Source organism: Leptosomus discolor, chromosome 4, assembly GCF_034619465.1.
Source record: "Leptosomus discolor isolate bLepDis1 chromosome 4, bLepDis1.hap2, whole genome shotgun sequence".
Lineage (NCBI taxonomy): Eukaryota > Metazoa > Chordata > Aves > Leptosomiformes > Leptosomidae > Leptosomus > Leptosomus discolor.
In genome coordinates this window covers 72,830,732-72,840,697 of record NC_141394.1, presented here as the reverse complement: position 1 = coordinate 72,840,697, position 9,966 = coordinate 72,830,732, and the positions used below count along the sequence as shown (strand labels likewise).

At 42.2% G+C, this 9,966-nt stretch overlaps 1 protein-coding gene across 2 annotated transcripts in view; it reads left to right on the top strand.

Moving 5' to 3' along the window:
* Nucleotides 1-4,640: 4,640 nt before the first annotated feature.
* HGFAC (HGF activator) overlaps nucleotides 4,641-9,966 on the top strand; it is a 41,470-nt gene continuing 36,144 nt past the window's right edge. For both annotated transcript variants that reach the window (XM_009956283.2, XM_086464447.1), the window contains exons 1-3: nucleotides 4,641-4,706; nucleotides 6,239-6,293; nucleotides 8,121-8,217. In XM_009956283.2, the coding sequence (XP_009954585.2) occupies nucleotides 4,641-4,706; nucleotides 6,239-6,293; nucleotides 8,121-8,217 (218 nt within the window). The remainder of the gene's footprint in view (nucleotides 4,707-6,238; nucleotides 6,294-8,120; nucleotides 8,218-9,966) is intronic.

Here is a 9,966-nt window from a genome sequence, read left to right as displayed (position 1 = left end):
GCCCTGTTAGTTGGCTGATGTATGTTACCTTCACAAGGGAAGAAGAACCTGGCTTTGAAAGAAGAGAGCCTTATTACCTTATCACTATGAAAAAGCACAGAAGTTTGCAAAAATACTCGGGGAATCAGTTAGTCATTAGAAAAGACTTTTCTTCAGGTTTGTGGTAGTTGAGTAGTAGATTTCTCAGAAACATTACAATGACCAGGAAATAATGTATAAATGGAGAATACATGAACTTGAAGTTGTGGGACAACCCCAGTCTGCCTGGTAGCTGGTACATAGGAATAAATGCAAACGGATGTGTGTATGTTTAAACTTGTCTTTTCCGCTTATGTCTAGTGAACTAATTGATGAAAAAAACCCCACCATTTTATTATTTCATATTGGTGGCTGACTCAGTTAATTTACTTTTTGTTGGTATTTAATGATTTAGGATGGTTGTTAATATTGTTTCATTATTACTAAGTAGTTCAGAGCCTGGGCTTAATCTGGGCTTTTATTAGTTATTGTTAAATTTAAAAAACATTGGAATGTGGGAAGTGAGGAAAAGGCAGACGTATGAGGCAGCATTATCGGTATGTGCTATACCCCCTGCAGCAAGGATTTCTGTCCCTTTCTGCTTGTTTATCATGTGTTTATTTGCCTTTTCATTTTCCCACGATGATGTCAATGTTAAAGGAAAAAAACGCTGAAACTGAGGGGTTTTAGCCTTTGATACAGAGGATTACAGCCTGCAAACATGATAAAGAGTTCCTAGTCTTATTTTGAAAACTTTCATTGACTTCCGCAGTAGCAGACTCTGCCTCTAAATGCGTTTGGATTATGTGTGTTCCACAGGAAATGTTCAATATTATGTGCAACAAAGCTGAGAATCAGTGTGCGCCTTTCTTTAAAATGAAAATGGAATTTTCTCAGGAAACAAGACCCAGACTCCAGCTGCTGTTTCACTGGTGGAATGAGCTGCAATACAGGATCCAGACCTTAGAGCTAACAAATATTCTGTCACCCCAAAGCCAGGCTATTTCTCTAGCTCATATTTCCAGATTTCCTCTCTTTTATATATATATATGTACACACACACACACATATACATACACACACACACACATATTTATATCTTTATTTCTATTATTTATATATTTTAATCTCTCTATATTTTTATTTATTTATTTATTTAGCGTTTTACAGACCCTCATTTGAAATGGGTGCTAAATGAAGCCTAAAATCTTATGCTAAGGACTTTATCTTGAATGCCATATGGATTGTTTCCATATCTTCACTTTTTTCTTGTTGTTGTTATGATATTTGCTCCATACACACCTGACTGTTTTCTCCCTTTATGAATTGATTTCTCCCAGATGAATTGATTTGAGAAGGTTAAGGGGAGTAGCTCTGTGGACCCATCAGGCTGACCCATGGGGTGATGGTTTCAGCATGGTGCCCTAGGTCTCCCAGGCTAGTGGGTTCTCAGCTGCAGCGATACAAACCAAACGGCATCTCCTCCTGACAGCAGAAGACACTTCTCTCATGATAGGCATCCCCAGAAGTCTTAACCATGTGTAATCTGGTGATATCTGAACTTGAGAGTGGTTCTTTGGTCTTTGGCAGAGGCCGAGGACTGCTGCAGGCATGGACCACTGGATGCTCTGCGTGCTGAGGAGGTGGCTGACTGCATGCTCTGGTTCTGCCTTCCTCACTGGTTAGTCCACTCCTGAGGTCACGCGTGATTCCCGTAAACCATCCAAGCACCAGTGATTGTGGCACCGGTGTACATGAGTAAGGAAAAAACTACGCCTGCTGAAACTCCCTAAGCTCTGTGCTGCTTATTTTTTCACAATTTTTATTATCTTCACATTGGAAGCTCTGTGCATCTGGATTCTTGATGGAGAGGCTGCGGAGGCAGACGTGAACATATGTTAGGGTAAGGGATGGCCTCCCTGCTTGGTACCTCTCTGCCTTTGAGGTCATTCCTAGCTCACCCAGGACCGTGCTGCTGGGTGGCTTTATCTGGAATGGCATAAAACCAGACCAGTGTAGGGGATTCATGTGTCTCAGCTCTCTTACCACAGGTTTGTTCCCCAACTGTCCCTCCATAGACACCTTTTGTGCTGCTTGTAGCCAACAGTGTCAGCTGATGACACACAAATATCTACAGCCAAGGCCTTATTCTTCACCTTTATGAACTCCCGAGTGCCCAAACCCCTGTGAAGTTTGTAAGAATTCAGTATCAATGAAAACTTCAGTTTTCTGAGTAGTTTCTTGCCAATGAGATACAACATTTCTCAAAACAATATGTGGCATACTTCATTTTCACTGATTCTACAAAAAGCCTGATGAAGACAGGCAGACCTTCTGCTGGTTATAAAAAGCTGAAAGAGTCATTGACCGTTTAACATAATTTACAAAAAAACACACCTCAAATTCTGCCTTTTCTCTATGGCCACAAGACCTGTTCGGACACTTCTCTGCTGAACCAATGCAGGCAGTTTAGTAGTTAGGGTTTTCTAATGATTCATATCTGTCTGAACCCTGAAATCACTATTTGGTCGTTATTCAGACCTTACTCAGAGGTAATCCCCGTCCTATGGTGGTGCTTCTCCGGCAGCTGTTGCAACTCCTGGCTTTGATGTCTTTTCCTTTTGCTTTGTGCCAGCATCATTCTATCAGTTGAAGTGGCTCCTGGTGTTGGTGCTTCTTCCTTTTTCTTATGTTGAGGAATTGGTTTGAGCTAAAAGCTTAGAGTTGTGCCTCACCAGAAAGACACTCTGCAGGTCTTGCTTGTAGTTCAATGCCTATGGACTACAGCAACTGGGAGCAGACAAATGGACACAGAATGCATTCTTACTTTTCTTCTTGCTTGTTTTTAGTAATGGGAACATGCATTACTACAGCCTGCCTTGGTCACTACAGAAATACAAGTTTCTGGTCCTTCAAGTGGTTCAGGAGGGTGCTTCTATGGTTTTAAAGAAGCATCGTCCTTCTCCCTTTGCTGTCCAGTACTCACTCCCCTGCTCCTCTCTTTCCACAGAGCTTTAGGGAACTCTGGATTAAATAGTAGCTCATGGCTTTTTTTTTGCTTCCTTTGCGCAGTTTCAGTAGCCTGGATGGTAAGCAGATGTCTACGAGCCATTATATAGGCATTACTATTTTGAAGCCTAATGGTCAAAGTCAAGAATGAGGGTAGGAAGTGGAAATCTCTGTTCCAGCTTTGTGAGGTGTCCCCAGGCAGATCAGACTGTCTGTACATTCTGTTTCCATGTTTGAAATGAGTGAAAATAAGACAGATCTGTTCCACAAGCCTATTTTGAAGTTTTACTTACTTCAAATCTTCAGACAGAAAACAATGTATAGAGGTAAAGAATTTTTTTCTGCTTGTTTGCTCTTTGTTGGATTTTACGAAGAAAATTCCAAAACTTGCCTGGTCCCTGCTGTTCCAAGCCCTGTTGATAGTAGGAAAGTTTTGTCCGTAAACCTACATATGCATAATTGTACTATTACTGTGATGACAGACACAGTGTGATAGCGTAGCCAGTGGAAATCCCCTCCAAATTTATAAACCATCATGGCAAAATTGTGCTGGGGTAGCTGCACTGCACTCTGTCGGGCCTTACTGCCATAGTTTTGTTGGGTTACCAAAAAAAAAAAAAAAAAAAAAAAAAAAAAAAAAATCACACCCCTTCCATGGCTGTGCTGGTGAAACTTCAAAGGGTAGAGCACAGCTTAAGCAAGGACTTCTTGGTATTCTTTCTGTTGTTGTGGCTCTGGGGATTTTGGGTGTGAAGAGGTGTGGTCCCTGATTGACAGAACATGGCTAGCAAAAGCCTCAAGCATAGACACAGTTGTACCAGCCAAACCTGTGGATTTTGGCCGTGGGGCAAGGTGGGGCTGAAACAGACTCAACTGGTGAAATCTCAGTTTTAGCAATACCCTCTGCATCCCTATTAGAAATGCTTCTGCAGCGCAGCTATCTCAGCCAAGCACTTACAAGACAGAGATGGCTTTGGCCACATGGCCGCAGAAGGGTAGATTTTTGGTTTGTTTTGTCAGTGTAATGTCTATTTTCTTTCTTTTTAATTTTCCCAGTCTGTTGCTGAAAGGCTGCTGTTGTAAGTCACAGCTGGAAGGTAACCCACCTGTTAATGAGTAATTCTTGTGTCTGATATCAGCATTGATCTGGTCCATGTTTTGCAATATAATGTCGTCTCCTGAGTGGGCTTGCTTGGAGCTCCTTGTTATTGCTATACCACGCTTTTAATGAGCTCCTGAAGGGAAAGAGATGGGAAACGTCTGGATGGTAAATCGTCTCTGATTACAAGCAATATTGGATCAGCTCCTCTGGAGGTGCTCTTCAGTGCTTGCTGAGTACACCAGCGATCATCTCCGAGGGTTAGGCACTTTGTAAACTCTTCACTACCAGTGGTTTACGGAGAGTATCTCGCTACATGGCATTCCCGTCTACCCACAAAGACATTAATGATTAACAACGATAACAGCTCTGCTTACTTAGAAAACTAAAATACCCTAAAGTCAAGTAAATTGCAGTCCCTTGTGAAAGCTTGTTGCTGATTCACCCTCCCGCTTCAGCCCAGCCCTGGAAGTTTCCCTCTGCCAGGCAAAACCTTCTTGAGAGGAGAGCAAAGATGAAAGTCTGTGCTCCTTTCACTCTTGTCTTGGCTCTGACTCTGAGCAGTGACTGTACAAGAATGGTAAGTCTGATTCTTCTGTTTTGGAGTGGTGGATCACCTATGTGCTGTCTGGCAGGACAATGTTGCCTTGGGGCTGGATGAGTGAAGTCACTGACCAGACCAAAAGGAAGAGTGCTTCAAATGAAAAAAAAAAAGGGATTTGCTAGATGAAGACTCACAGAAGTGCTGAGTAAGTGGGGGGCCTGTAGGATAGCTGATCCCATACATATCTGCATTTAAAGAAGTTTCTTATATCCTTGCCCTGCTAGGAAGGAAGGAGAGGAGGAAGGAGCACAAAAACTGAAATGCTTTGAAAACGCATCTCAGAAATGTGTTGACACAAGTAGGTACCTGCAGTAACATGGAAGGAGAGTGCCACCCCAACAGACTTTCCTGCCACCTGGTAACTGAACATGCCAGCTTAGGTAACCATCTCCTTCTTTTCAGACCTCTCCCTGTATTCATGCTGTACCTTTCAGTGTTTTCATAGTGTGCTTTGTGTCCTTTTTGGGGCTATGTTTACAAGGCACGTGTAGCACTGCTGAGCATGGCATGAGTGATGGTTTGCCTTTGCTAGTTTGCTTAAACCCCACCACAGCCTGCCATCCACCATGGACTTGCAGCACAGCCAATAACCTGGACCCTCAGTTGTGTGGCTTTATTATTAGCCTTATTTCACTTGCTAGGTTAAAACTAGCTCAGATATATGTAAATGATGCTATAATCCTAACTATACCAGTGAAGTACAGAAGTGTCTCCTTAGATGTTGCAGGTGAGAGCAGAGAGGAATATTCATGGTGTCCAGGAAAAGGTCATCCCTGGCTGAAGCTATTGGAGACGGCTCAGTGCAGGCAGAGTCAATGTAGTCCTCAGAACTGTTCAAGTCCTCCCTACACATCTTAGCAACAGCTTTGTCTGATCCCTTACTTGTCATGCCCTCTATTCAGTTCTGCATTCATGATGTGCTGCTGCTTTGACTGCTTTTGTGATGTCTTTATTTTGCTATAGTTCAGCTGTCAGCACCTTTGGTGGCAGCAGCACTTTACGGGTATTACCATTTTTTATTATTTCCTGTGGCTTGAAGTCAGCTCAGCCCAGTGCTCTTTGCCTGTTGATCAGCAAACCCAAATAAAGTAGAGGTTGCTTTTTTAACTAACGTCCTGGGTGACACAGTTAAATGGCAGGAAAAGTCGAATGCTGGGATATTATTTGTAACTATGCACTGGCCCCAGAATGCAGATATGCTTCCTGCCGAGAGAAATAGGAGACGTGTCCCTTGGCAATAGAAAGATATAATGGAGCATAGCTTTGGCCTTTTTTGTGCTGTGCTGGGTTTTCCTGGTTTAACAGAGAACTTTCACGAACCAGTGTTTATCTACCTTCTTTCACCAGACTGTGCCCCAGCAAAAATCACAAGCAGATAATGAGATATTTGCAGAAGCACTGGGAGAAACACAATTTCAGGGCACCCTGGAAAGCATGTTTGTCTCTCTAAGATGGTTCTTGGAGTGAATTTTTGTCTCCAATCTATATTTTTTTTTTTCTTTCTGTAGCACTACATACCTGGGGCAGGAAGAGGCTCAAAACATGAGTTCACTCACCCACAAGGTACAAAGTCAAATCCAGTAGGTTTCATGACAGTAAGAATGATCTGCCTGTCTGTATCCATGCTGTGCAAGTCGGGAGTAAGCCTGTCTCTGTTTCAACATGAATAAGGATTATGGAATGATTATGTCAATATTAGTTTCTGTGTAGAGGGGAGTCTGGGATTAGCTCAGGAATCTCAGGTAATTTTCCTTCAAGTGTGGATTAGTGGGAAGGTGCTGATGGGATTTCAGTTTGTCTCAGCGTGTCTTATATTCACTCTTAACATGGTGTGGCTGAAGATGTGCAACTCCCTTTGTTTTAATCAGAGATGCATCTGCCCTGTAACTTTAACGTATATAAGCTCTTTGTATGTATATGTTCAATTTCTGCCACAGCCCTTGATCTCTCTGTGGGAGAAGGGTTTGAGCCCTGTGCAACGCTCTGGGTTGCCTTTGTTTTGATGGCGCTTAAACAATCAGACATCCTGGCTGTGCGCAGGCATTACAGACTTCCATTTTTAAAGCTTTTATTGTTCTGTGCTTTGCTGTAAAGGACTACCTGAATCGAGCCATTAGTGGTGATTTCATAGCTCAGAACAGTCTTTAATGGACTCTGGGATGCAATATGTCTTCTGAATGGATGTATTTTCACAACTCTCCTAGCTGCTTATAATGGGAGGTATCAGACAGAGAAGGTAAATAACTGAACATTTGCTTAATTAGTTCAGACAATGAAAATCAGGCTTGAAAAAGGGATAGCGGAGGGGCTGGAAGGACCTATTTCACATTGACAGATAACAGGACAGTAACGACAGATAAAGTGTCCGTAATTCCAACTGGTTAGGAAGGGTTTGGACCACAGCGACTGGTTATTTTTTCCATAATGCTAGTAACCGGCCTCAGGAGGTTTTGAGATGATGAGTCTGGGCTTGTGAGGGTTAATAGATATCTCAAGGGTGTGCAGGAGCCCCAGTCATCATGGAAGGGGTAAGCTCAGGACAAGGAGAGTCGTAAATCATCACTGAGAAATGGAAATGTGCTGTGCTGCCAGAGTGTTGTATGCCCCATTTCTCTCCTACAGCAGTGGTTGGCCTCCCATTCACACTCCCAGCTCTCAAAAGTGATTGCTTTTTTGTTTAATGGTAAAATAACTTCTGACAGTTTTTCATTGTCTTTTTCATCTTCAGTCTCCTTTCTCAAGACTCATCTTGAAGGATTTGTTCTGTTAGACTCCCACTATCCTTCCTAGACACCCACCACCCTTCCTTAGACTCCCATCGCTGATGTGGTAAACGTAAAACTTGCCCTTTTCAGACACCAGTGCCATCAGTTTCTCCCCACTTTAAGGTATCTGCTTACCCCAAAGGGAAGGTGGTATGATCAAAATTATCTGTCATCTCCCACAACCTTTAAAACCTTATTTCTCCTGACTGTTTCTATTTCAGTTTGTACTGTCTAGTGCTTTAATTGTTTTAAACAGATGTTACAATGTGATATGGAGCCTGAAAGGATACTACTTCAGAAATCAATTTAATATGCTATTACAATACTACATAATTAGAAATGATAATTGTAATTAATGAATATAATTGGCATTTGCTGTACCAGAAATTGCCATGTATTTGGAGCTGAAACGATCTGAGATCTTTATTCTACTGCAGAGCCCATTAAGCTTTGTTATGTAGGATTTTAAGCCTCTTCTTACACGCTAGAAGTTGCAGCAGAGTCCAAAGTACAGCTGAAAAACTTGAATATATCTATCTTCATGATTTCATATAATAACATATAATATATACACATGTGGATTGGTGTTCAGCTGCATGATGAGTTTTTTATTCTTGTATTTCAGTGTTTACAGAGGATGGAAATTTATGCAAATTTCCTTTCCGGTACGGTGGAAGGTTTTATCACTTGTGTTTGTCGAATCAATTTTCCCAAAAGAAATGGTAAGTTAACATTGCTCATAAATGAAGACAGCATTCCAATGAAAATGTCATCCTTTTAGTCCTTTAATTTTGTTTTTAGAATAATTAATTTGGGCTTAGTTTTTGTGCCTACGGAGAGCCATGAAGTTGTCCCACTGACAGTCAAGACTCTGAGGTTGACTTGTGCTCAGAGGGGAGGGAGCTCAGGCATGGGATCTCCAGGGCCACAGAAAGCTCAAGAACTGCAGAAGTGTTTCCTTCTTGGCCTTCATATCGACATTGCAACTTAGATGAGTGGCAAGAACTTGTGCAGAGAGGGCAGGACCAATGGAATGACCTGATAGAAATCCTCTGATGAGGGAGAAAGGAGAGATAGAGACACCAGTAAGCGATGACACTTGGTTAAGGAATTGTTTGATTTGTATGGGCCATACTTGTACTGCAGCAGAGACCACCTGATTTTTGAGGAAAGTTGTCGTCCGTCCCCTCCTGCCCCATCTCTCTAACTTCTATCGAGACTGGCACCAAGCTGCTTTTGGACAGTGCAGTACTAAGAGGTGAAGTATTACTCCTGTTTGTTGGGTAATGATTTATTCTAGTAGTGTGTTTAAGACCAGATCTCCTTATTTTGGGCAAAGGTTATTCTTTTGCATACGCAGAAGTTGTTAAAAGTATTCATTGTCCATTTTGGGGTCGGGGCAGTCAGGTAGGAACCCTGCTGAAGCAAGCACTGAATAAACAAGGCTAACTTTGCAGATGAACCTATCTAATGGGCTTATGTTACAGAAATAAGAGGCAATGTATGTACCGGTAACGTGCAAATATCTGCACAGATGAGCACATACTTGCCTGTTTTCAGGGTAGAGATAATATTTTATAGAGTTTATTTTACTTACTCATGCAGGGCAGACTCTCATTTTATATACTGGACTGTCTGATTTTTTCATGATCTGTGTCATCTTTCTGATGGCACATCTGTTTTAAGTGTAAGTGCTGGTGTAATACAAACAACACAACACATACCTTCTTACACAAATAGGCATAAAGCTTCAGGCTAGGAGACCACATCTGAATTTCCCCAACATCTATAGATACAATCCAGGTAAGAAAAGCCTCCAGGAAACAAGAATTCAAGAATATCTGAACTAAAGGAACTGGAATAATTTTCCAGTTTGGACCCCGTCTTTGATGAACTGTAGCCACGAAGAGTTTGTCCTTTGGACCCACTTAATTTCATGCAATACTTAAGATGGGTCTTGTTAATACATGGCACACTCTGTATTTGTTTTCAGTCAGTTAGGCCACAGAAATGGAAAAAAAAAAAAAGAAGGAAAAACCAGTGAATGGATGGGATCGAAGGTTAGAGCACACTTTAGAGCTGACCTTGGACAACTTGCTCTCATGCTTCCGATTTTTTAAAAGCCATTTACAAGCGGGGAAATGAAGAGGAGGACAGCTGGAGCTGTTTGGTTTTGACAGGCCATTTCACCCCATGGCTGACCTTCTGGCCAGTGTTTACTCTTCTTTCATAAGCTAAAAGCAACCTAATGTGTGACTCCAGGCACAGAGACCTCAGGAAAAGAGCCCTGAATAGCGGCCGGGAAACCTGCTCTGTGCATTTTTGTGTGACTTGACACTAGCCCATGCTGAATGGATGCTGAATAACTGATCCTGGGGGAAACTGGCAGGCAGCGGGTGAGGACAAGGCTTGTGTTCTTCTTGCTCCTGCTTACCTGTAAGCTGCTGGTAAGGATGGAGATGATGAAAGGC